The following is a 26317-nucleotide window of genomic DNA, read 5'->3' as shown; positions in this document are numbered from 1 at the left end:
ATATGAGCTATTGCTCTCGTTCTCAACCTACTCTCTCCAACTCTCAAGACCTTTCTATTCTGTTATCCTGTTCGCGCATCTCCTGCCCCTTCGTGGATGATCTTCCGTCCTGGATTCCCGCTCAAGTAGTTGGGATTCCCTTCCCACCATGGATGTCCTTACCCCAAACTCGAGGGAGGTCCGTCCAATGAAGATTTTGTACTTTAGCAACGAGTTCCCTGCGGATGACTTGCAGAAACTGCTCCGACGACTCCACAACCTCAGCAAAAATGCACAACATGCTATTGTTGCTCGTTTTATCCACGAGGCCACCTTAGCCGTCAGAGACGAGGTGCGCCAGCTGCCCACCCAATTACGGGCTTTGGTTCCGGCGTTTGAAACGGTCCTTGAATTGGCCAACTATACCGATTTGCGTAAAGGGCCTCTAGCTGGATCCATTGACGGTGTGCTCCTTTGTGTAGTCCAGTTGTCCTCGCTCATCGGGTATGTCAATGGAACTCATCTCCCTCAGACTGTCTCTAATCATAGTCTTGCAGTTACTACGAGAATACACCCCACGAGTTTGACCATACCACCATCAGGACATATTTAGCTGGGCTGGGCATCGGCCTCATGGTGACGGGGGCTATAGCATGTGCCCCAACTGTGACCGACATTCCTTCCAGCGGTGCTCAGGCAGTTCGACTGGCGTTTCGTCTCGGGGTCCTCGTGGGCGAGGTCTCACACACATTGCAGCCCCGAGGCACCGGCTCCCCAGACAGCTGGGCATATGTTCTTCCAGACGTGGCAGTCTCTGAGGTCCAAGAAGAATTGGATACAATCCACGCCCAGCAGTCAACTCCCGAAGCAAGCAAAATCTTCATTAGCGCCCTCAATGCCACCTCGGTCACTATTAGCGGCCCACCAGCGAGACTGAAAGCTCTCTTTCGTACCGCTGACTTTTTCCGGGATCGCAAGTTTGTTGCCCTTCCTGTCTATAGTGGCCTGTGTCATGCAAAACACATTTACAAGACTGAGGACGTGGCCCGAGTCGTGCAAACGGACACAATGTCTTCCATGGCTCGTCCCTTCCTTCCTGTATTCTCGACTAGCGCAACAAAGCCCTACGTCGCAGCGACGGCGGAAGAACTATTCAAAGAGATCGTCTCGGAAATTCTTACACAGCCAATTCTCTGGGACAAGGTAATCCAGGGACTAGTACACGAGGCCGATAACCTCGCCGCATTGGACTGTCGGGTCTTTGTGTTCCGTATGTCCCTCGCCGCCCGCGACCTGGTCAATGGCCTGATAGCAGCCAAACTGGAGACATCGACGGAGGACGTCATTGCATGGACAACTCAGCCCTCGATGATTCCGTATACACCTCGAGGCCCCGCCCAGTCGAAGATTGCCATCGTCGGCATGTCTTGTCGCATGCCAGGAGGTGCCACAGACACAGAAAAGTTCTGGGACTTACTAGCCTCTGGCATGGACGTCCACAGGAAGATTCCCGCGGATCGATTCGACGTTGAAACGCACTATGACCCGGCAGGCAAGCGCGTCAATGCTAGCCATACACCTTACGGCTGCTTCATTGACGAACCGGGCCTGTTCGATGCGGCCTTTTTCAACATGTCACCTCGCGAGGCCCAGCAGACTGATCCCATGCAGCGTCTGGCCCTAGTAACTGCCTATGAGGCGCTGGAACAGGCAGGTTACGTCGCCAACCGCACGGCGGCTACCAACTTGCATCGCATTGGCACTTTTTACGGTCAGGCCAGTGACGACTACCGCGAAGTAAATACAGCGCAAGAAATCAGCACATATTTCATCCCTGGGGGGTGTCGGGCTTTCGGACCGGGTCGTATCAATTATTTCTTCAAATTCTCTGGGCCAAGCTTCAGCATCGACACCGCGTGTTCGTCGAGTCTAGCGACCATTCAGGTATGTACCATTTTTGTATGTAAATCTTCCTTAACTGACATTTTAGACCGCCTGTACGTCGCTGTGGAATGGTGAAACCGACACAGTCGTCGCCGGAGGGATGAACGTGTTAACAAACTCGGACGCTTTTGCTGGCCTCAGCCACGGCCACTTCCTGACAAAAACGCCCAATGCCTGCAAGACATGGGATGCCGAAGCCGATGGTTACTGCCGCGCTGATGGTATTGGGTCCATCGTTATGAAGCGGTTAGAAGATGCCGAGGCTGACAATGACAACATTCTCGGCGTCATTCTCGCGGCAGCCACCAACCATTCGGCCGAGGCTGTCTCCATCACACATCCCCATGCTGGCGCCCAAGCCTACCTGTACCGCCAGGTGATGAGCCGTGCCGGTGTCGATCCGCTAGACGTAAGCTATGTTGAAATGCATGGCACCGGCACGCAAGCTGGCGATCTTGTTGAGATCGCATCTATTAGTGAGGTGTTCGCCCCGGCTATACGGCGACGCACTACTAAGCAGCCGCTGCATATCGGGGCGGTCAAATCCAACGTCGGACACGGAGAGGCGGTGGCGGGCGTGACAGCTCTAATCAAAGTGCTGATGATGATGCAAAAGAATACCATTCCCAAACATATCGGGATCAAGAACTCTCTTAACCCGGGATTCCCCAAGGACCTCGACACCCGCCAGCTGCGCATCCCCTTCGAGGCGCAGCCATGGCCTCGTCTCCCTCAAAGACGACGTATCGCTGTTGTAAACAACTTCAGCGCCGCAGGCGGCAACACCACTGTCGCCATTGAGGATGCTCCCATCCGTACTAGATCAGGGTGTGACCCCCGTTCGGTACATCCTATCGCTATCTCGGCGAAGAGCAAGGCTTCCCTTCGAGGAAACATCGAGAATCTCCTCGCGTACCTAGACACACACCTAGATGTGTCCTTGGCTGACCTCTCGTACACAACCACTGCCCGTCGACAGCACCACAACCACCGTTTAGCCGTTGTAAGCTCAGACCTGGCTCAACTCAGGAAGCAGCTGACTTCCTCTCTGGCGTCGGTTGACACCCACAAAGCCATGTCCACGACTGGGTCTCCGTCCATTGCTTTTGCCTTCACAGGCCAAGGCGCCTCTTACAAGTCGATGCATGTCGAGCTGTACCACGACTGCCCGCCCTATCGGGCCCAGATCCAGCACTTGGACACTCTATCCCAGCGCCAGGGATTCCCATCATTCATTCCAGCCATCGACGGGAGTCACGACAAGGACCACGCACACTCACCCGTCGTCACACAGCTAGCCCTCGTTGCCACCGAGATGGCGCTCTCCGCTTACTGGGCAACGCTCGGAATCACCCCAAGCCTAGTTATCGGACACAGTTTAGGCGAGTACGCTGCGTTGCACGTTGCCGGTGTGCTTTCAGCTAGTGACGCCATATTTTTGGTGGGTTCGCGCGCACGCCTCCTGGAGAAGAAATGTGCTATGGGTAGCCATCGCATGGTTGCAGTGCGAGCGTCCCTGGAGACCATTGCCGAATATGCCAACACATCCTACGAAGTCGCCTGTATCAACGGATCCACCGATACAGTTCTCAGCGGAACTCAGGCGGAGATGGACGCTGTCTCGGCGCAACTCCAGTCCAAGGGTCTCCGATGTCTGAATCTAGACGTCGCTTTCGCGTTCCATTCATCCCAGACGGATCCAATCCTCGACGACTTTGAGGCCCTGGCGGCGAGCGGCGTGCTCTTCCAGACACCAACTTTGCCAGTCGTGTCGCCCCTGCTAGGCCGTGTCATCTGTGACGAGAAGACCTTTAATGCGTCGTACGTCCGGCGGGCCACGCGTGAGCCTGTCAACTTCCGTTCAGCGCTGAATTGTGCCCATGATATGGGTCTCATCGACGATACAACCGTCTGGGTTGAGATTGGACCTCATCCGGTGTGTCTTGGGTTTGTCAAGGCAACCCTCGATAGTCCTTGTGCGGCGGCGCCGTCGCTGCGTCGCGGTGAGAACGCTTGGTGTACCATGGCGCAGAGTCTGTCAACGCTGCACAATGCCGGTGTCCCAGTCGGATGGAGTGAATTCCATCGTCCGTTTGAGCGCGCTCTGTGTTTGCTGGATTTGCCTGCGTATAGTTGGAATCAGAAGAATTACTGGATCCAGTATAATGGGAATTGGGCTCTCACCAAGGGGAATACGTTTTACGAAGAAGAGAAAAAGGAACCTTCTCCTGTTCCCAGCAGCTCCCTCACGTCGGCAGTACAACAAATCGTCGAGGAAACTATCCAGGGAATAACTGGACAGATCATCATGGAGTCGGACCTGATGCAGACAGAGTTCCTGGAGGCGGCTAATGGCCATCGTATGAATGACTGTGGGGTTGTTACATCGGTATGTATTATTTTCATTTCCCTTTTTTTGACAAGAAGATAGGCTGACAGAAGAGCAGTCTATTCACGCTGATATTGCGTACACCCTCGGCCGTTACCTTCTGCAAAAGATGCGGCCCGATCTAAAAAACAACCACATGAACATTTCAAACCTCGAAGTGCTCCAAGGGCTTGTCGCGCAGAAGGACCGCAGTAAACCGCAGCGCATCCGCGTGTCCGCAGGCACACCCGATATCAACTCGGGCGTTGTCAATCTCCACTGGTACAACCTCAGCCGCGGGGACACCAGCGAGGCATTTGCTAGCGCGACACTTCTATACGAGGACCCAGGCGTGTGGAAGATGTCATGGGCGCCCCTAGCGCACCTGATTCAGAGTCGGATCGTGGAACTAGGCCGTCTAGCAGATACTGGCCAGGCGACGCGGTTCTCGCATAACATGGCATACCAGCTATTCGCTCACAATCTAGTGGATTATGCGCCGCAATACCGGGGGATGAAGTCGGTGGTGCTGCACGAGCTAGAAGCCTATGCCGATGTAGTGTTAGCACAGAATGATCATGGGACATGGACTGTGCCGCCGTTCTTCATTGATAGCGTCGCTCATCTGGCGGGATTCATTATGAACGTATCAGATGCGATCGACACCAAGAACAACTTCTGTGTCACTCCTGGCTGGAAGAGTATGAGATTTGCGAGTCCGCTTGTGGCGGGTGGTTCTTACCGCTCGTATACCAAGATGATTCCGACACCGGAGGATCCGTCGGTATATCTAGGCGATGTTTATATACTTCAGGGGGGCTTCATTCTCGGCATGGTTGGGGGTATCAAGTTCCGACGGTACCCACGTATCCTGCTCAATCGTTTCTTTTCGGCTCCAGATGCCGGTGCTACACCGACATCTGCACCAAACGTGGCCAAGTCTGTCAAGCCTGCGGTGTCTGGTGGTGGTTTGGTTGCTGGAGGCACGGCACTACCGCCAGTACCTACAGCTCCAGTTGTGCCCACGGTGACTACAGTTCCAGTGGCAGCTACAGTAACCGCAGTGCCGGTGCCAGCGCCCACCAACATGCCCCAGACAGACTCCGACAGCACCACGGCCAAGGCGATCGCCCTTATCGCCAAAGAGGGGGCCCTCGAGCTTTCAGATCTGGCGGACGACGCACACTTTGCCAGTTTGGGTGTCGACAGTCTGATGAGTTTGGTGATCTCAGAGAAATTCCGCGACGAGCTAGGTATCACTGTCAGCGGGAGTCTGTTTTTGGAGTATCCCACAGTAGGGGATTTGCGAGCGTGGTTGGAGGAGTATTATAATTGATTTTGAGTCCCTTTGCTTTTGAGTTGGATGAAATTGACATGTAAATTCAATCGTGACCAATAAGGTATATCGTTTGTCTCCCAGGATTCAACGCGTAAAATATGCTAGTTGGTAGTCCATCCAAGGTTGAATCCTTGGAGGAGCTGACATGCTGATCATGCAGCACTACCTCATTCTCTTCACTTCTTATTTATTGCGCAATAAGAATTGTCGTACGCATCAGCGGAATTTTGAAGTCATTTCAGTCATCTTTTCAGATATCATTCTGTTAGATAGGTCGAGGCAGGAAAAGGCTTCCTGCAAACGACCTTTCTATGTATAGCCTTTGATACACATATTCTAGGAAATTCCCTCTAGAAACCAACCAGATATGTACGTCTTGGTGGAGTTCTCTGAGGATAGTAACTCAACTTGCATTCCTACCTGTTCTCCGTGTACGCTCGATCAAGTCCAAAGACCTTCAGGAAAATGAGAGATGCTCCGCAACAGCCCGCTGCACCTCAGAGCGGACCACCTTGTGAGTGGCATTGACTGGAAATTTTGAAAGCCCAACCTGCTGCAGCGACAGGATTCGATCCAGCGAGTAGCCCTGACCCAAGATATCCACAACATGAGAGCGTATCTGGTCTTCGGTCTTGCCCGTCAAGTCACTAACCACGGCAATCGGTTTGGGGTCGATAGTAGGATATGCGACAACAGCAGCCTACAAAATCATCAGATAATATATCGATCAAACGTACATTCTTTTCTTACCTGACCCCCCGTGTATTTCTCCAGGCAGCTCTCCACTGCTGCCGGCATAATGGTCTTCCCTCCCCTCTGGATGGCATCTTTGACCCGGCCCAGGATAAAGACCAGCCCGGAAACATCCATGACAGCCACATCACCCGTGACGAACCATCGTCCATCGTCCCCGGAATAAAATACGTCATCCCCACCACCTAAGAGATACTCGCGGATGACACTATCACATTGGACCTGCAACTCACCAGGCTGACTCCGTGAAGCGACAGTCCGTCGATCTGCGTCCCAAATCCGCAATCGCGTTCCCACCGCCACAGCCCCCGTCGGACAGATCTCGCCGAACAGCGGAATTTCCTCCGTATCTTTATTGAATGGCCACTCGAAAAATCCCAGACCTTCTGTCATACCATGGCTGATGCAGACACGGGCTTCTGGGAACAGACTCGCACAAGTTCGGAGCACATCATGTGTGATGGCGTCGCCACCAAGATGCACGGTGCGGACGGAGTCGGTTATTGTCGACTGGCCGTCCAACTCGCCGGCCAGGGCATGCACCATAGCGGGCGAGAGAACGAGAAATGTCACAGCGTGGTTCCGCAGCGCTGTTAGGGTATCCGCGACAGCGAAGCTCTGCTCGGCCATTATGACGGTTCCACCCTGTCGCCAGGTCTGCAAAGTATGAGCGGGAGCAATGGCGCGCGAGTTGTGCGCTTGCTGCAGCACGGATGTCGCGTTTTCCGGCGTAATGAGCCATGAGAGATGCTCGAGCACGTGTGTCATGGCGGCAACACGCTGTGGGCAGCCTTTCGGTCGGCCAGAGGTGCCGGATGTGAAGAGGATTGAGTGGATGCGGTCTGGATCGTGCTGTCGGGCCATGTTGAGGAGACTGGTCTCGTCTAGGGGGGCATTTTGGCCCTGTGTGACGAGCTGCGAAAACGAATCGCAATAATTGTCGGTTCCGCTGCTTGCACTCAGGGAGATGTGGAGGGGTGGTGGTTGAATCCACGCATTTATGATCTCTGCTCCGTGTCCATCTGGCGTGACGATGATACCCGGTTGGAGGTCATTCAGGATCGGTATTTGGGTTTGGTCGTCTAAGAGGGACACATCCAGTGATGAGAATGGTAAATGGAGCAGCGCACACGCCCAGAGGAGAATAGCATACTCCGCACCATTGGGGATTAGCGTGAGAATGCGGGTACCGGGCCGAATACCCCGGGCCTGAAGACCAGCTGCCAGCGCAAGTGCCGCTTCATGTAATTGGTGATATGAGAGTGTGAGACACAGGGTCTGATCGGTATTCTCTCCAATGGGGACGATATCAATAAGCTGATCCCAAGGTTGGTGAATGCATACCACAGCCGGGGCGTGCGGGCCCCGACGTAGCCCCTGTTCGATGTGCCAAAAGACCGAGGGATGATCATTGACCAGAGGGCCAGCGTCGATTTCGGCTATTTTTGCCATTGCACTTTTACTTCCAATTTGAATTTGGAGAGGATGGTAAGATTCCCTTACATCCTCGACGTGATCGCCAAAGGGATTTCTTCTTTTATAAAGTACGAGCCGCCACCACCCCCGGAATCCGACAAGTTGTCGGGGTCAATGTCGCTCTCCGGCGTAGACTAGTCGACGCCAAAAAAAACATTGTATTCAGAATTTCCCCTCACGTATAATATATCTACACTTAAAATCGCCGAATGAAAGAGTAAAATAAAATGGAAAAACTCGAGGGATACGCCAGTCAACTCTCCAATGCAGCCCAAGCCCTAACCTCCTACTATCGCCTTTTCCATACCCAAGCCTCCCTCTTTACAAAAGCGCGAACAGAAATACAACAGTCGCGACAGCTAATTCTCTCTAATCTGACCCAGATTCAAATCCTCCTCAACGAACCGGGGGCCTTTATCCAGCAGCTAGCGACGCAGGTTGGCTTCTTTTTCTATTTATCTCTTTTCAATCCACCCATGTTTCGAATTCTAACATATTCAACAGAATCAATATCTCGCCTGTATTCACTGGCTTGGCGAGTTCCAAGTCTTAGCCTGTATCCCTCTCTCCCACAGTGTCCCCTTCGAAGATGTGGCCGAACTAGCCGGGATTCCGGAGTCACATCTGCGTCGGGTGGTCCGCATGGTAGCGACGACGGGATTCCTGCACGAGCCGGAACCAGGCCATGTCGCGCATAGTACTCTGTCAGCTCACTTTGTGACACGACCGTCATACCTTGATGCAGCCATGTTTCTCGCCGAGATGGCCGCCCCGGCTGCCCTACAGATGCCCGCTACCAGTCGGGACCCCGTCTCCGCCTCTTTATTAATGACTACGGCGTCAGCACAGCAGCCCAAGGTCCAGCGGCAATCGTCTGCCTACCTGCAGTACGGGCTAGGCCACACGGATGTTAATGCATTAGAGCCGCTTGATCAATTTGACTGGGCGGGATTAGGAGGTGCGACTGTGGTGACGGTATCATTATCTCTCTCTCTCCATCTATATATCTCTCTACTGTGGTCTAGAAGATAAAAATCTACAAATAAAGGCTGACAGGTATTAGTCCGGAACATACGCGATTCCAGCCATTCGTAGTCTGGCAAATCAATTTCCGAACCTCCTCCGCCTCATCGTCCAGACCGACGGCGACGTAGGACCCGATAGAGTCTGTCCACGCATAACACTCCAGAATCGAACTCAGGGCACCTTACAGAATGTCCACGATGCGGATGTCTACGTTATAGGACTGCCATCTCCCTCACCCACACTCCCTGTTTTGACAATCCTCGATCAGATGGCATCTGAGCTCCGCGCCCACCTACCTGTAGCGCGGGCGTCCCGACGTCCGGCGATCTTAATGCTCGTGCCTCGCTTGATATATGACCACGGCTCCACGGCGGAGTCAACTGGCGAGCTCGTAGCTCGGTTGCACGACCTGTCGCTTCTACAGCTCGCCAATGAGCGGGCGATGGAGATGGCAGAGCTGATTCAGATCGTCAACAGCATCGGGGATGGTACTGGCCGTCTAGGGGTTGTACGGCGGATGGGCACCCCTCACATGGCGGGTGTATTGTTGGAGGTTCGATATCATGCTTACAGTACTGATCGGTAATTTCATTTATTCCCAGGTGGCTTTTCAAAAGTAGGCCTAGTAGTAGCTTGTCATCATCGGCCCTAACCCCTGTAGCCCCGTCCATGACAAATGTATACTCATGGCCCATCTCCTCAACGAGAGCCAAGAGCATAGTACGCGTGAGGTATCTTCCCGCAGTCCTCCAAAATGGTTTCCCCTTTTCTGCTTGTAGAATTGCAGCGGCTTGGCTTGGCTTGCCGAGGCTGCTATGTCGCCAGCACATCCGCCCACAGAAAGTATCTGCTCACGTTAATGGAAGTCCAGATACCTAGCTGCTGGTCGGAAGTCTGAAAGGAACTTTGGCGGATAGCCGCCCAGCTTGTGGTATCTCATACTAAGAGCAGAGTGGAGAAGAAGGTTCCGTTCTACAGGCAAACAGGAAGCTACCTAAATAGCTATACTGAGCCATGATAACCTAGCCACCCAGCATGTAATGCCACAACAGTATCTTTTCAATGGTCTTTTTAGTGGTCTATTTAATAGCCTTCTCGGATATCATTCTACTTAGATATGCTAGTTTTATAGGTCGACAGCAAAAGGCGGAAAAAGGATTTGTGCACGACATTTCTAAGTATAACCTTTTGCATCATGACATGTCTTCCATTCCTAATATAGTTCTGCAAGAATACCTGTAGTTATCAAATCGCAAGATGTAAGGGTCACTGAAAAAAGCCATAATTCATTTACTAATTGCAAAAGACATGAATTAGGTGAATTACCCTATCTCTAGCGAGGAGTAGACAATTCTAGACAAAGAGGTTACCTGCGCAGAATGTCAACAATCTCCAAAGATAACGCCCTCAGCCGCTGTCTCAGGTCCAGCTCCAGCTGATGCAGCACCGTCGACGAGAACGGCCGGTCCCCCGTGCTATCATCCGATTGGTAGCGTTTTAACTTCGCAGAGAGTGCATTCACAAGTTTTTGCACACGGTGCAGCTCACTAAGCACCGATTGCGCCGTCAGACGACCAGGATCTTCAGTGAGTGATCCCGCAGACACAGCGTCCCTTTGCGTGTCCGGGCTCAGTCCTCTGGCAGCGGCTGCATACCAGTTCATGACTTTAAATGCGGCCATGAACACCATTACTAGTAAGAAGCCGTCATGAGCGCATAGACAGTGCAGCATATGCGTTATGGCGTCGACGGTCTTTGCATTGGTTGCCACGACGCATTCCGTCGTAAGGCCCCGGTCTCGAGTGTGTGTTCGTATGCAGGTTGCGGAATCTGGGGGGAGTAATTGGCGAAATAGGTCGAGGGCTTTGATAAGACAGCTACAAGATGAGTTATCGGGGCTGGTTATGGCGGTTGAATCCGCTGGGTTGGGGGCGGCTGGTATAGAGTTATTTGTGAGGGAAGGAAATTCTTCCTCGAAAATAAAAGGAGCATCGAGATAGCTCTTATCGGCGCTTCCCTGGGCGGATTGATTGGACAAGGCTAATAGATTGTCGGGGGGATCGAGGAGAGGGAAAGAGCAGGGAGAGCCCAGGAAGGTGTCAAAATCCACTGTCAAGCCGGCCAACTGGTCTGAGTCGGAATAGGAGTGCAGTTGAGAGAAATCACTCGATGTCGCGATGGGAGTCTCTGACAGAGACCATTCGGGGGTGCGTAGGGGAGGATGCTGAGGTGAGTTGCTGGACCCGGTGCTGCTACGGGGCCGAGTTTTGTCGTGCTTGCGTCCTGCGCATCTAGTCACTAGATACTCGCAGGTCATACCCCGTTTCGCACACCGCGCGCAAGTCGGCTTGTCCCTGTTGCATTTCACCTTGGAGGCCGAACAGGCGTTGCAGCTGTCCCGCAGCTTGGGACGGGCTGGGAGGGAAGTAGCTGGGGTCGATTCCATGGCCAGGTGAGGAGCAAGAATCATAGAAGGATGATTCTGCTAGATTTGCATAATTGATGAAGATTACAATACTAACAGAGAGGCTAGCCGGATGGCGCAAGTCCTACGGGAAGGCGCCCATCCCCTCTCTCGTATTTGCCACTGGCGTGTTGCAATGCTGATGAATTTGGATTGATTAGATGTACTGCAAGCTGCACTGATATTTCTATGAGGCACAACCTAAATAATGGTATAGAATCTCCGTCCAAATTTCCAATCCATAGGGCAGGAACACCAATTCAAACGAAAATAGCCCAATTGAATGATAGATTCATGAATGAAATTAATTCATTCATTAAGGGGTAATAATTGGCGGCAAAACTAACGTCGAATAAAGTAAATCCAAGTGGTGTACAGGGTTAAGTACGAAGTCCTGCAGGACTAGAAAGATTCATTTTACTAAAGCGTAGCCCTGGAGGTCCGTGCATTTTCATACCCCCAGCGTCTGACAAGAAAATATTTAGACGTCCACAACTATAGACCTATGGTATGCCTACTGAAATGTGTAATGTAGACGTAAAATTGCAACTCAGTAGCATAAATTGTTGCCTATTCTACATGGATGTACTAGATATAAGCTTAGTTTTGTTCCAAGGTTCGATAAACTTCATCAAAATCTATCTATGCCAAGCCCGTGCACCACATGGGCCCCACCATTACCCACTGATACCCACTGTATACTTCGCTTCTCCGTCCAATCTACTACCTAACATGCTTTACTGCAGGTCCATTTGAGGTACTATTCTAGAGCAAGTAGGTCTATAGAGTATTGGTCATCTACCATCACATGCATTATCACATTTGCTTTCTTTTCCAAACTAGTCTTCTTTAGGAAAAAGGTTATTCCCTCACGTGGGTTACTGGGATCTATGTACGTACTGCTTTCTCAGCTTCATTGTATAGAATGCACTCCTTCTTCATTAAACTAGCAGTATTATTGTCACGTTATGAAGATTATAATTCAGTAAACAATTGAGACATCCATTAACTTTATCAACTCCGTATTTATAGTCTGCACACCATACGTAAAGACCGAGTTCAAATACGATATTTACCAATACAGATTAAAATCAAAACTACTGGTTCGCCACTTCTTAGCCACTCTTCACTCTTCATAACTTTTAACTTTTTGGCCCCTCATTTTAATCTCATCCCGCGTTCCCGGGGTCCTTCAAATGTATCCACATCAAGTGTACATATTGACATTGTTGCTCGGTTGCATACTACGCTATCGCTAGCGCATACTCTCTAGAGCACGATTGGGCGTTTAACTCGTATAGTCAGTGCTCCCCACATTGAGCACTCAGTTAGCAAATCACGTTGATTGGCCCATCATCTCCGGAGCTTAGAAATCAGGGTATTAAGGGACGTGCTCGGTTTTACTCGGCCAAAACGCGCCAAGGGGTGAGCACTTAAACAGAAAGGGAAAGGTCTCAGTCCCGGGGATGAGCCGGGAAATATTGTTGTTTGTTGTTCTATATTGGAAATCAGGTTCCCTATGATCGAGGATTACTCCATACTAACACCAGCCCTAGAGAGGTATATACAGGCCTGCCATTCAAAATCTAGTTCAATTCATATAAGCCTATATTCGCTAAAAAGTTTCAAAGGAACTCATATTCATACGGCAACATCCTCTTCTGCGCATCCATCCGAGAAGGCGTACGGGCAATTTCAATCGCTCTTTTTATTGGTGCAAATGCGGACATGGGTATAGGCGTGGTCAAAGTTGTAGGCTGCTTCATATCCTAAAAGACATGTTAGATTTTAAAATGAAATTTTCGATTAATGGTCATACCTGTCGATACTAAAAGAGAAACAGTCAGTGGGATCAATATTGAATATAACCTTGGATTATAAAGACTTACTTCCTGACCGCCATAGGGGATAGCAATCGCGGTTCCGAATAACAGCGTATAGATAAATTGCAGACGCATGATAGTTAAGAGGATTATTAAATTTGAAATACAAATTCAAGCTAGCGCTGGAGATCACTTTCACAAGAATGGGCTGAGGCGGATGGAATAATTCGACCGGATGGAGACTAAGAAGCTACACAGAGCTGAATCGCCTTAAATGAACTCGATCTCTGGAATCCCACTGTTGTAATTAACTTCCAGTTTTAATCTCAGTAGACAAAACCAAAGGAAGATAAAATGTCAGAGGATATAGCGGTGGTGGGGAGACAGTCAATTGCAAGCCTGAGTCAGTTAAGAAGCTTCACTGTATATGTACTACATACCTCTCTATTATTTTGACGTCTGCATCCAAGGGTCTGACGTCAATGGAATGCGTGAAGCATATCTTCTTATGCTTACTTCGTAGTGGCATGTATCCACATTCCACCTGCCACCTCTCACATTCCTTGATTGACATGCCAGTTTATGAAGATCCCTAGGAAGTTTATGCTTGCGTCTTCCTAGAAACGGGAGATAAATAACCAATAAAAGTAATAAATTTGAATTATCCTAGAGGACCTAATGCCTAACGGTTCCTAGCATTTATACTGTACCCCTAAATAAACTGTTTATCATTTCTTTAAGCAGGCTCGGCCGATATGCTCTTCCAAAAATTGCAATCGCATTGGGAAATATATCGCCTCACCAAGCCCTTAAAGTGCCCGGTAGCAATCAAAGAATATATGATTTGACCAGACACAGAACCAGCAGACGCAGATGGCAAACGTGTTTCTAGGGACTGGAGTAATGACCATACTAGGTCATGAATTGTGCCATGCCCACCACACTGACAAAGGCAGTCTTCAAAGTAATTTCGGTAGTTCCCTTTTGAGAGTGAAACGTTTCGAGTCGTTTCAAAGTCTCGTTGTTTTCTGATATTCCTAAGGGGGCGTTTTTCAGCGTCCTTGACCGGCTTGTTCATGATTGTGTCGTAAGCCTCGAGGTCTCCAGGCGCGCATGCGAATTCCGTTTCTTGGGTGTTGACGAGTTCCTTAAGCCACACTTTAGCGCCGTGCTTTTTTGACGGACTTGGTAAGGGCGTAGGGTTATCTGGTGCAGTGTACAAACGACATATATTTCGTTGCTTGTCTATGAAGTCTGCTCGCCCCGCGTTTGGTCGTGGTAGGCGAAGTGGTCTGCGTAGCCGAGCTCGGTTGTGTGGATCCACTGGTCATCGGCTTGGTCTCAACCGATGAACCTAACGAGGTATTCGGTTCTCTGCGCACCAGTGCCTCGGCTCTGGGGCGCCCCACGTTCCTAGTGCAACGTCCTCTGGCTGTATATCGCGTGTATAACTTTCTAGATTGATATCGTGCTCCTATACGGCCGGTGTATTGTGCGCCATAGCTATAAAATCATATTCACGGTACAAAAGAGACAAAAATTGTGGGGAACAAACCGAGACAAAAACCAATGTACATTTATATCTCAGCTACCAAAGTGGAATCCCCAGACCGACATATTCTGTTGGACACCATACCCCACCCAGAATCGGACTTATCAAAAAGATTTTACAACTTTGATATGAGGCACCCAAATTTAGGGCTTACTCTACGTTATGTGGTTAAATAGTTTGTGCAGTTTCCTATTAGGCTAAATCATTACCTGGAAGCGCGTTGATCTATACCTGCAGACAAAGATATATAACGCGAATGTTGAAACCAAATCAGGTCTTCCAATACTCCAACATACATCAAATTGATACATTTAAATATTGTCCCTTATATGCTAATAATGCTATAACAACATACGTTGTACTCTTTTTATTGTGAGCCTAAAGGCCCCCGCCGGGGCATACCACGTGGGTGGTTGTTTTGTTTTAGTAAGCATCACATGCCGCCCGGGGAACCTGTCCCAGGATCAAGCTGCTTCTTTCAACTTTGACTCTTTTCACCTTTCTTTGCATCCTCTTTTCATTAAGACCCAATATGTTTGTCGCGGTACCTGGTTGACCAGCTATATGGCTTATTGCTGAACTTTTTCTGTGTTTCCATTCCGATTGCCATCCTCGACAAGCCGTAAAAACGGTATTAGCGCCTGCATTTTCCCCGCGAAAAAAAAAGTGACGTGGGGTGAAAGGACACTTTGATCTCGATGAAAAAATCACCACCTATTGTGTTCATTGCCAGGTCAGTATTTACTTCTATTGCACTGCTTCCGCTGCTCACTAGCCTTCTAGACATGGCGCCCGCCTCGATGCTGCAGACAAAGATTGGCACCTAACCTCTCCAACCCCCTTCGACCCACCTCTTTCCTACGGTGGATGGATGCAGGCTCGGGCACTTGGTGTACGTATAGGAAGTCTCCTAAAGTCCCGACAATTCACCGGGGAAGATCCAGAGAGTCAGCACAGCCATCATCCCACCTCGGATAAACAGGCAGAACCCACCCCCGCATCCTCGGACCTGTCCCACCGTCGATATAACGTCATTGTCCATACATCCCCTTATCTTCGATGCCTGCAAACTGCAATAGGCGTTAGTGCTGGTATCAACCAAGAAACCTCGGCCACAGAAGCATCCGATGCTAGTTCCGCTCCCACTGTCCCCGCAGCTTCATCACAGCCTGACCAGCGATGCCTGCTTCGCGTCGACGCATTTCTGGGCGAATGGCTATCACCTGACTACTTCGATGAGATCACACCACCGCCGGGCTCGGATAGAATGGTGGCGTCTGCCAAAGGGGAATTACTCCGTCGTGCCGAGGTCATCCCACCCACCGATGGTTTGACAAGGGCGTTATCAGGCCACTTCCCTGGTGGTTGGCGCAGCCAGTCAAATCCTACTTCACCAATTGATGAAGACCGCGGTTTGCATTCTGCGTCATCCCAGCGCCAGCGTGCCAGCACCCACGACACTCTCCAGAACCCTATCCAATCTAAACATGCAAAGAAAACTCTCGGTCGACTGGAAACAAACCTGCCGCCTACTCTAGATGCATATTACGTACCACCAACTCCCGGATATGCCGTTTCCAGCTCGGATCCCATTCCGATAGGTTATGTTGCTCATGCACGGAATGCATGTACGAGGATCGACTACCAGTGGGACAGTATGCGCACGCCTTATTGGGGCACAGGGGGGGAATTCGGCGAGGAATGGAGTACCATGCATGAACGGGTGCATGATGGATTTCAGCACATGATTAACTGGTACCGGGAGCAGGATCTATCTGAAGACGGCCCTAAAGCGGATTTGAACGGTGAGGCAAATGGTAGTGCACAAACGGTCCTCGTTATTATCACACATGGCGCGGATTGCAATGCTTTGATCAGTTCGTTGAATGGGCACTCTGTCTTACTGGATATTAACACAGCTTCACTCACTATGGCTGTGCGACGCAACCGTGTCAATAAACCCACACATGACAGGGATCACACGCCTAAATTTCCGGGCCCAGAGAACCAATCGGTGTCACGGGAATACTCCTTGCAGCTTGTGGCGTCAACAGACCATCTGCGCCCGGGAACGAACCCCTCCCAGCTTACCTCGCTGTTATCTCCCTCCGTTCCCCCTGTACTCTCACCACCCCCAGTCTCCCCCTATCGGAATCGTCTTGGCTCTCGCCCATCGGTCTTCCAAGAAACATTCCCAAACTGGCCACCTATTAGTAGCTCTCAGGCATGGACACTGGCGATGCGCCCATCAACTAGTTCAACTACTTCCCGTGTTGTCCCTGGACTATGGAACTCGATCTCCTCGCCCACTGATAATCCGGATTCAGAGGACAACTCTGTGCCGAATTTCGGTGATCGACCGGTCAGTCAAGATTCAATAGTCCCTGATGGGTCTGATAAGTCCGCAGGTGGCTGGATTCCACAACGGACACAGTCACAACGTGGTTTATGGGGGAGTGCTCAGTCCTTGGAGGATCGTGAAGCTGGAAAGCGGCGATGGACAGTGGCAGAACAAAAACTGTGAAATCATTTTAAATTTTAGGATACCTCTTGCATGGCGTCTTTCTTTGCTTTTTTATATTTCAATATTATGATGACACAATCAAGGCATCAAGGCATCAATCTGGAACGCCGCGGCTTCCTTGGTTCCCCTCATGTTTATCTCTCCACTTCGCCACTCTCTTGCCCCTCGTTCTCCTCTTCCCCTCTTCCTTCTTCCACTTAGATCTTTATATCAAAGTTGAGACTCCCATGTCAAACATAGAAACAGACGGTCTATCCGTCACTTATTCCTCTGATCGAACTGGATCTCCAGATCTACGGCTGATCCACTATAATGATGTCTACCATGTCGAGTATGCGCATATCTCTCCCTTCTCTCTGGTAGCAAAGACTCCAAATTGGATGGTACTAATTATATAATATAGATCTGGCTCTGCGGAACCAGTCGGCGGCGTATCTCGGTTCCAATCCATTGTGAAACACTACCGTTCTCACCCCCAGTTCGCCGGGCAGCCAGATGTTTTAACCTTCTTCTCCGGCGATGCTTTCAACCCGAGTATCGAAAGTACAATTACAAAGGGCAGGCATATGGTACCATTTCTCAACACAGTGGGAACCGATGTAGCGTGCGTGGGTGTGAGTATGGCAACCAGGTGCTCCAGCCAGGTGCTCCCGCCAGGCATATGTACACCGCTAATCTAAGTATCTAGAATCATGACCTCGACTTTGGAGTAGCTCAATTCCGCCATTTGGCTAGTCAATGTCATTTCCCTTGGCTTTTAGGAAACGTCCTTGACCCCGCACTAGGAGAGGATACTCCAATAGCTAACTGCGGTAAGACTCGCATATTGACCTCATCCAATGGGCTCAAAATTGGTGTTTTGGGCCTAGGGGAAAGAGAATGGTATGCGCTCCTAGAATTCATTGTTTGATGCTGTTAGTTCTTTGCTTACTCGGATCTCTCTTAGGCTCGGCACAATAAACTCTCTTCCCCCTAATCTGATCTACAAATCCGCATCTGAAACGGCTCGGGTGCTTGCGAAACAGCTCCGAGATGAGGGAGCAGACCTCGTCGTAGCCGTCACCCACCAACGTGAACCGAATGACTACAAACTGGCTAACAACCTGTCACCCGATCTTGTGGACATCATTCTTGGAGGCCATGATCACTATTATGCCCATGCCGTTGTTAATGGAATTCACGTGATGCGATCAGGCACTGACTTCAAACAGTTGAGCTACATCGAGGCTTTCCGCAAACCCGGTGGTTTGCCTGGTTGGGACTTCAACATTATGCGACGCGATATTGTTCGCTCAATTCCCGAAGATCCGGATACAGTGGCATTGGTGGCCCGGCTTACTTCCAGCCTCAACGCCAAATTAGAAAAGCCAGTCGGATTTACAGTCACCCCCCTCGATGGCCGGTTCTCTACCGTGCGGCAGCGTGAATCTAATTTGGGCAATTTTGTCTGCGATCTGATGCGCTTCTACTATTCGGCTGATTGTGCCATGATGGCGGGCGGAACAATTCGTGGCGATCAAATTTATTCGCCAGGCATACTGAAGCTGAAAGATTTGCTGAACTGCTTCCCTTTCGAAGACCCCGTGGTATTGGTGCGGGTTCGTGGCCATGCATTGCTGGCGGCACTTGAGAATGGCGTTAGCACGCTCCCTGCTCTTGAGGGCCGGTTTTCGCAAGTATCTAATATCAAGTACGGGTTTAAGCTAGACGCACCGCCGGGCTCGCGCATTACATTCGCTCGTGTTGGCGGGGAGCCTATTGACTTAGAACGTGAGTATCTTCTCGCAACACGCGGTTATATGGCACGAGGGAAAGATGGGTTCTCGTCATTGCTTATCCAGGCCGAAGGGGGCGATGTTGAAGAGGTAGTGTCTGAGGAAAATGGTGTGCTCATCAGTACAATTCTGCGACAATATTTCCTAAGTCTCAAAGTACTCGGGAAATGGAATCGCTGGAGTGCCAGCTTAGGCCGACACTGGAGTACTGTACATCGCAATCTGCACGGTAAAGGATGGCTGAAGCCAGCGTCTTCCAAAGACGAGACTAAGGCAGGCGAAAGGCTGAACATCAAGCCTCCTCTGCGACGGACAGGTCGCGCAGCATACTACTATGGTCGATTTCCCGAAGAAGCCCAAAAGTCTGCGGACGCTATCGCCGAGAGCGAGATGAATGGCAATGCCATGGACTCCGACTCGGATGACGACCCAGACATCCTCACATCCTCGCGACCAATCACAAATTACGTTACTCAGCCAGCGAAATCATCCGCTGAAGAGGAGTATCGGCTACAAATTGCACGGAAGGTTGTCCGAAAGTGGATGCGGCACGCAGGTTTGCAGTGCAGAACTTTGAATACTATGGACGGCGAAGGGGAATTCACACCGGCCTGGACTTCGGGAATCTCTCCTCGACTAGAAGGACGCATTGTCATAGAGTAGACAGACTTCTCCGTCTAACTCCCATCTTTTTCTTTCATTCCGGTTCTTCTACCGGTTTTTGTTTTGGGGTTTTCTTGCCCTCTCCAACTATCATGTTTGCTGTTTTCCTATATTGCATCATGCACATGCGCTAGATGGCCTGGCGTTTTTGGGTAGCCGGATTGCATCGATACCCTGAATATACTCCAATCCCATTCAATCGGCCTTCTTCTTGGTGGACTCTTTTTGCAACAGATAGTCTCCTCCTCTCCAAGCTCTGTAAACACCGTAGAGCCCACAAAATGGCCAGACGTCCCAAAGGACACGTTTGATCCACCCTTTCCACCCACTCTCGAACTCTCCCCGATGCGGACCAGGGAGGTCAGATTCACCCACTCGAACCTTTTCATAAAGGGATGGAAGATGCTGTGCATGATATTTGGCCCGTAGAGAATCATACGCGGGCTTGTTGTAGATGTTCCAGAACTCATCTTCTGTATAGTAAGTATGTGCATATAGCCATTTCTTTCCTCCAAGGCTGTGAACCTTATGTTCAAGCTGTCGATTTTGAGCAACGAATCCGGCCGGATCAGTGGTAGCAGCAGGTCCCCAGACTCCAAAATTGAGGAGTTGTGATCTCTGTGGATTTATATTTTCTCCCTTGCTATCTACCGACTGTCCTTCCAACCCACCAGCGCTTCCTGGTGGTAGCGGACAGAGCCAAATCGGATATTGACCAAAATTTTCAGGGCGATCCAACCAATCCAGGAACTCGGCAGCAGTTGATACTGGTACACCAACATCTTGGATGATATATCGACGCCCAAGCCCGCTGACATGGAGAGCGTGATACATCACCTTGGTATGCATGAATCGGTTGAGAATCCAGCGCGTAAGAAACGTGAACGGAACACAGAAGTAGTCATAAGCATAACGTGCAACCCAGAAACCACCGCGATCGTAACGGAACAGGTAATCCGTCAGAGGAATATAGTCCACTGCATCTGGCTTCGAATCCCGGTCGGAAATCTTAGAATTCGCAATCCGTTCAACATGCAAATAAAACCAATCATCCTGTCGACGAGTAAAGTATCGAGGCTTTACAACGGAACTATGTTCAACTTGTCTCCCAGCACAAACAACGATCTTATCCCGTGCATAGACGATTCCGTCCAGATATTCCATGCTTGGATCCGCGCTCGCCTCTTCAAAGACACGCACTGCGTCCTTCATGTTGGATTCGACATAGTATTTCAATTCCACCAATGGCTGTGATTTTTTCAATCGAATTTCCAATAGCGTGACCACGCCTAAGGTCCCGAAGGAAGATGCTGTTCCCCAGAACAAGTCCGAGCGCTTATCCGCGTGTTCCGGGCCGGCACGGTCGTTGTAGGCCTTCACCACTTGGCCATCTGCTAGGACTATTTCAATCCAATTGACGGTATGATCGAAGAATCCTTCGCGGAAAGAGCTACTTTCTCCTGATGTCCCGGAGAATCCGCCGCCAACTGAGATGTTGGGGAACTCGACGACCACTAATGGGACTAAACCGTGGGCTTTGGTGGCAGCCACCAGTGCGCCCATGGAGACATTAGGCTCGACTATAGCTGTACATCTGTTTATATCGATATCGATGACGCGCGTGAGGGGTTCTGTGCTGACAGTGTTGGAGAGGGATCGGTTGGAGGGTCGAGTGCTGTTGGTTGAACCATGATATATACGAAATGGTTGTTGGCGATTGTGAAAATCGGCTACCCGTGCTGAGATATCTTGTACAGCTGCAGTATGATCCATTATAGATAAAAAGAAATGGAAATATTTAAAAGCAAGATATATGCAAGATGCAAGGGGAATGAGGAGAATGCGGGGAGAATGCTGGCCGGTGCAGCCCGAAGATGACTAAAATTGAATGGGATCAGATTTGAACTACAATATCGGTATCATGAAAGAAAAAACGAACAAAGAAATTCGGCATAGTAAATTGAAGCTTATCCGAGCCCAACTGGGCGTGCTCCAGCAAGATTGACTACCCTTCCACCTCCAGCTGCTCCAGGTACTGCAGGTGCCCGAGGCTGCACCCAACCAGAAACACTGGAATCATGGCCTTCACGTGCAGAGATGGTCTGCCAGACATTGGGGAATCCTGTAGGCAAAATGCCTTTGATTTTAGCACCAGGGACGGCGAATCGAGGCTCACGATGGAGTAGGTAACCGCCCATCAACCCTTGTGTGATTAACGATGCGAAAATCGATTCAATCTCTTGCATCATGGAGATGTCTGCTTCTGTCCTGTCGTCAAAGTCGTACGCGTATGGATCAAGTTCGTAATCGTCATAATCTTCTTCCGGATCTCCATCGACCAGTTGACCCGGTTGATTGGGCTGTGATTGCCCTCCTTCGGTGTAAAATCCATCCGGGGCCAAGAAATCACCATATTTTTCTAGTATCTCCTGATCGGTAGCGGGACTAGCTCTTCCATCGGCCCCTTCTAAGCGAGCGTAGTCGAGATCTATAGGTTCAGAAACGACTTGTGACCCATAGAGGTTGGTAGAGAGTTGACCACTTCCGGATGATGCGTGCTGTGCTTGTAGCCATCGTGTAGCGACAACAAGCTTTTTAAGGTTGAGGACTGGTGGGGGTCCTTTTTGCGCCTGCGCCTGTGGACCTCCCCAGGAACCTCCATACATGAAAACCTTGCGTGCAAAAGAACGCCACACAAGAATCTCGCATCGATTTCGGAGGGTAAACAGAATTCCTTTTCGTGCAAACCATTCCGCGGTCGGCGAACCAAAGAAGAGATGTTGTCGGAAAGCCAAGTAATCTCCTCGGACAATCAATCGACACAGTGGCTGGAAATGTTCTGCTAATCCTTGTGCTTCTGGCCGTTGAAGAAGTTCCTGGGATGGGAATCGGCCCAAAATAATGTTGCATGGAATGAGGTATGAGAGGATCAAGCGTCGTTGGCTAATGGCCTGGCGGTGACATTGGTCATAGGCAGCCTGCAAAGCGATACGGGCTGGGAAAAAGAGGTTGTTGGCGAAAAGGTAGCGCCCGAGGTAGTAGAGGTAGGTCACACGCTGTGAGGCTGGGAAGAAGGCCAAGGGGGGTGATTGGGCGCTGATGCTTGCAAACATCTGCTCAGCGTTCCGTAGTTTGCCGCACTATGTTCCGTCAGCATCAAACTCCGGAAGAGGGTAGAGTCAAAAATAAGCCAGCATACCTGGAACAGCAATTTCAGGCAGAGATTGGCCATGAGATAGATACCGATGCGCTTGCCCTCGGGCTTACCATGGGGAGTGCCGGTGCGATCAGTGAGGCACTTGATGAAAGCCTCGCGCACCACGTTGGCCGATTTTTCCACCAAAGTCACTTTCTCGACGCTCTCGTCCTGGGCTCCCAGACCTTCCATCCGCCGAATATGCGCGATCAGGTCCGGTCGACGATCGAGGCCCATTGCCAATTTTGCCAGAACTTTGGACAAGTAGAGAACTGTAGGAAGGACGACCACGCCCATTTGACTATCTCCGAGAGCGAGCACACATTGACTGTAGTTGATGAAAAGGTTGAGTCAGCTTTCAAGCTCAAAGATATAAATAGCATCCTCGTCCGCGGACAGAATGCATCCAGGATCATTCCGTGGGAGCAGCAAAACTTACTTGAGTAGCGCCTTCAGTTGATTGTAGGTTTCCAACAAGTTATCGGTGTTCATATCGCGTAGGAATACCAAGTAGAGCTTGACGAAGGTCGGAAATGCGGTCCATGAGCCACCCTTCGATCGCGGCACAAGAGGCTCGCATCGTTGAAGAAGTTCGGCATCGGTTTTGGGCCCAGGGGAATAGTTCTGTCGTAGTTCAGTGATCATGCGCTGGTAGATATCGGATAGCGGTGGCTCGAGCTGAAGAAAGTCCTGAACTTTGGCGCCATCGCGGTTCTGGACCAATTCCTGCAAACTGCCGAGGAATTGGTCGAGGACGGGTGTTTGACCCATCTTGAAAGGCCGAAATGCTCAGCGATTGACTGGTAGAGTCGCCCCAGATAAATTAATTTGATTGAACGATCATCGTGTTATTCAAAGATTCTTAACGGTCAAAAGAACCAAACCCTTGAAGGGTTGCAGAGCCAAAGAGGCTCATCTGTTGATGGCATTGATGGCAGAATCCGCGACCGCCCTTGATATCGGACCCGGTTGTGTCAAGTGTCAACTGGAGACAATTGTGCTAAAACCATTGAGTGTTTTAATAGAGATAAAACGAATCCACAATGCATAATTGGATTTAGTTTAAATAGGCTAGGTTGACGCCCACGTATAAACTATTTCCCCCAAGCAGATCATACCGCGATATACGCGTATGTTCCGTGCTAGGCAACTTTATTACATTTCCTCTTAGATCCCCTATATCGTCTCTCTCTCAGGTCACCTTCTCATGGGTCTATCCACTTGACATGTCAGCATTGAGGACAGGAAGGAATTAGTCAATAGACAAAGTTCGTCAAGAACTTGCAGTCACCGAAGTGGGAGCAATCACCGAGGATAAAATATATATATATATACATTGATCGATATCTATCTCAGCTCCTAAACTACTTCATCTCCTTATACTGAATCCTTAAGATCTTGAGCAACCTTCATAATCCGCCAATTCATATACCATACACACACCGTTTGAATACCCATCACCAACCCCTCGAATATTTCTTGAGTCAAGAAAGATGTTTCATGGAAATACTATCGAGATCGAATCGTAAGGATATATCTCCAGTGACTTTGCCGATAATTGTCTCACATCCTGCTTTTAGGGACTTGCAATTTGACAGTATTGTCGAGAACGAGACATGTGTTGTCAAGTTCTATGCAGACTGGTGTCCACCCTGTCGGGCTATAAGCCCAGAGTTCTCTCGACTGAGTCTAGAATATCCCAAGGGCAAATTCCTTACGGTGAATGTTGACCACATGGGGAGTGTCTCGCGAAAAAACAACGTGCATGCAATGCCCACGTTTATCATGTTCGAAAATGGGAAGGAGACTTCTAGGATCACTGGGGCAGATATGAGAGCCGTACACAATCATGTTCGTGAACTCTTCGCGTAAAACGAAGGCAGAGTATCGGCTAGGAGAAATTGATTCATCCTGTTCACCTTACTAGAGTCGTTTATTGAGAAGATACACGATTGTATCTTAGCAAAGCTAGTAGTCGTAATAAATTTGTCATTCCTCTTAGTTTTTAGGGAGCCTGATTGCAATGCAATGTAAAATGAACATTTGAATTTGACAGAATTGGATTGCCGTGGTCCCTGTGATAGTCTTCTGTATTTCCTGTCAAACCGCACCCAATCTAGCAAGGGGAAATGACTGGGTGAAATTTAAAACCATGCTAACGATCTAGTTGATGCATCAGTTAACTACATCAATAGTGCGATCGCGGGTTCGGCATTTGATCGAACAAATATGATAGGTCCAAATGATATTCCTGTAACTGACAGTCCATGGCTGGTACATATGCGATGATGTCGTCACCGATTCGGTGTTTGAAGCAATGGCCGGATACGGGTATCGCGCACCAGGAAAGCAATTACTAACCATTCCAGACCGAAAATACGTTGTATAAAAGCACAGGGAGTCGCTTTTCCTGGACCTATAACTCATCCCATACAGCAATCAACCGTAGTCCGACAAATCAACTGATCAGTGAACATGACTCTTCACGGAAGCTGCATGTGTGGTGCTATCGCATTTACCTCTGACTGTGAGTTATCCGACTGTCTTGGTTACCTAATACCATATAAATGCTTACAGACTATACAGCTGAGCCTGTTCTGACGGCTCTCTGTCACTGTGTTGATTGCCAAAAGGTACGTTAATATCCAAACATTGTATATCTTGTATTGAAGCACTAACAATGTTATTAATAGTGGACTGGTAGTGCATTTACCTCCAACGTTGTGGTACCAAGAGACACCTTCAAAGTTACTAAAGGTATGTACGATCAGGCCAATTCTAGGATAATGTTCGCTGATATTGAATTATATAGGAACCCCTAAATATTTTGATATTGCAGGTGCAAGTGGCAAAAACAACAGACATTTTTTCTGTGGAACCTGCGGATCAAGTCTTTATGGGGAATTGGATGTCATGGGCGACAAAACTGTCATCAAGGCCGGTACTCTAGATAACGGAGAGGCGAGCTTGCGCAATAAGGTCGATATCGAGTTCTTCGCTACAAAGCGTGTTGCCTACCTGACTGCGGTTGATGGTGCCAAGCAGGAGCCTCAGTTTGGCTGAGTTGTGAGAAAGCTAAGGTTTGCATGGTGATACGTATTTCTAGTGAGATCTGTATATTAAAAACAAAAATAGAAGATGTTCAATTCCTTGGATGCCACAAATGATGATTGGCCTACTGCAAAGTTGATCAACCTATCCAATCCCGAGAATGGACCACAATTTGTTCGACTTATTTTTGATTTGTGCTGTTACTTCCTGCTTAACAACCCTCACACTTTGGTATACATTTTCTTCATAGCTTCTGCTCTTTATATTCAGCCGCTTGTTTAACTGAACCTCTTTTCCCAGATAATGACCACCAAGGCCATCGCGCTGCCTTGGAAGAGCAAACGCCTCCGCCGTGACTGGGTGCATATAAACCGTCAAGAATTG

The 26317-nt window shown here is 49.6% G+C and overlaps 9 protein-coding genes across 9 annotated transcripts; 4 read left to right on the top strand and 5 right to left on the bottom strand.

Annotated features, from left to right (window-relative positions):
* Nucleotides 1-187: 187 nt before the first annotated feature.
* On the top strand, nt 188-5627 carry tpcC (non-reducing polyketide synthase tpcC; the record flags this gene model as incomplete). The annotated part of the gene is made up of 4 exons (XM_040788100.1): nt 188-483; nt 537-1923; nt 1970-4312; nt 4371-5627. The coding sequence occupies 4 exons, from the start codon at nt 188-190 to the stop codon at nt 5625-5627; spliced, it is 5283 nt and encodes a 1760-aa protein (XP_040651872.1).
* Nucleotides 5628-6087: 460 nt separating this feature from the next.
* PGRI_003860 (class I adenylate-forming enzyme family protein) lies at nt 6088-7835 on the bottom strand (the record flags this gene model as incomplete). The annotated part of the gene is made up of 2 exons (XM_040788099.1): nt 6088-6330; nt 6381-7835. The coding sequence occupies 2 exons, from the start codon at nt 7833-7835 to the stop codon at nt 6088-6090; spliced, it is 1698 nt and encodes a 565-aa protein (XP_040651871.1).
* Nucleotides 7836-8086: 251 nt separating this feature from the next.
* Nucleotides 8087-9471, top strand: tpcD (trypacidin cluster transcriptional coactivator tpcD; the record flags this gene model as incomplete). The annotated part of the gene is made up of 3 exons (XM_040788098.1): nt 8087-8296; nt 8364-8834; nt 8923-9471. 3 exons carry the CDS (start codon nt 8087-8089, stop codon nt 9469-9471), a joined length of 1230 nt encoding a protein of 409 aa, XP_040651870.1.
* A 780-nt stretch (nt 9472-10251) lies between these two features.
* On the bottom strand, nt 10252-11331 carry tpcE (Zn(II)2Cys6 domain-containing transcription factor tpcE; the record flags this gene model as incomplete). Its single annotated transcript, XM_040788097.1, has 1 exon — nt 10252-11331. The coding sequence occupies one exon, from the start codon at nt 11329-11331 to the stop codon at nt 10252-10254; it is 1080 nt and encodes a 359-aa protein (XP_040651869.1).
* A 1643-nt stretch (nt 11332-12974) lies between these two features.
* PGRI_003830 (uncharacterized protein) lies at nt 12975-13307 on the bottom strand (the record flags this gene model as incomplete). Its single annotated transcript, XM_040788096.1, has 3 exons — nt 12975-13118; nt 13169-13177; nt 13239-13307. 3 exons carry the CDS (start codon nt 13305-13307, stop codon nt 12975-12977), a joined length of 222 nt encoding a protein of 73 aa, XP_040651868.1.
* A 2115-nt stretch (nt 13308-15422) lies between these two features.
* On the top strand, nt 15423-19686 carry PGRI_003820 (putative 5'-nucleotidase; the record flags this gene model as incomplete). Its single annotated transcript, XM_040788095.1, has 6 exons — nt 15423-15457; nt 15508-17086; nt 17332-17579; nt 17652-17862; nt 17937-18130; nt 18195-19686. The coding sequence occupies 6 exons, from the start codon at nt 15423-15425 to the stop codon at nt 19684-19686; spliced, it is 3759 nt and encodes a 1252-aa protein (XP_040651867.1).
* Nucleotides 19687-19881: 195 nt separating this feature from the next.
* PGRI_003810 (FAD-binding, type 2) lies at nt 19882-21249 on the bottom strand (the record flags this gene model as incomplete). The annotated part of the gene is made up of 1 exon (XM_040788094.1): nt 19882-21249. The coding sequence occupies one exon, from the start codon at nt 21247-21249 to the stop codon at nt 19882-19884; it is 1368 nt and encodes a 455-aa protein (XP_040651866.1).
* A 404-nt stretch (nt 21250-21653) lies between these two features.
* Nucleotides 21654-23653, bottom strand: PGRI_003800 (uncharacterized protein; the record flags this gene model as incomplete). Its single annotated transcript, XM_040788093.1, has 3 exons — nt 21654-22826; nt 22886-23210; nt 23322-23653. The coding sequence occupies 3 exons, from the start codon at nt 23651-23653 to the stop codon at nt 21654-21656; spliced, it is 1830 nt and encodes a 609-aa protein (XP_040651865.1).
* A 1704-nt stretch (nt 23654-25357) lies between these two features.
* Nucleotides 25358-25945, top strand: PGRI_003790 (GFA family protein; the record flags this gene model as incomplete). The annotated part of the gene is made up of 4 exons (XM_040788092.1): nt 25358-25409; nt 25460-25515; nt 25576-25639; nt 25695-25945. 4 exons carry the CDS (start codon nt 25358-25360, stop codon nt 25943-25945), a joined length of 423 nt encoding a protein of 140 aa, XP_040651864.1.
* Between the last annotated feature and the right edge of the window lie 372 nt (nt 25946-26317).

Source organism: Penicillium griseofulvum, assembly GCF_001561935.1.
Source record: "Penicillium griseofulvum strain PG3 chromosome Unknown contig_79, whole genome shotgun sequence".
Taxonomy (NCBI): Eukaryota; Fungi; Ascomycota; class Eurotiomycetes; order Eurotiales; family Aspergillaceae; genus Penicillium; species Penicillium griseofulvum.
Note: the sequence above shows the minus strand (reverse complement) of the source record. Positions and strands in the feature narration are given on the sequence as shown.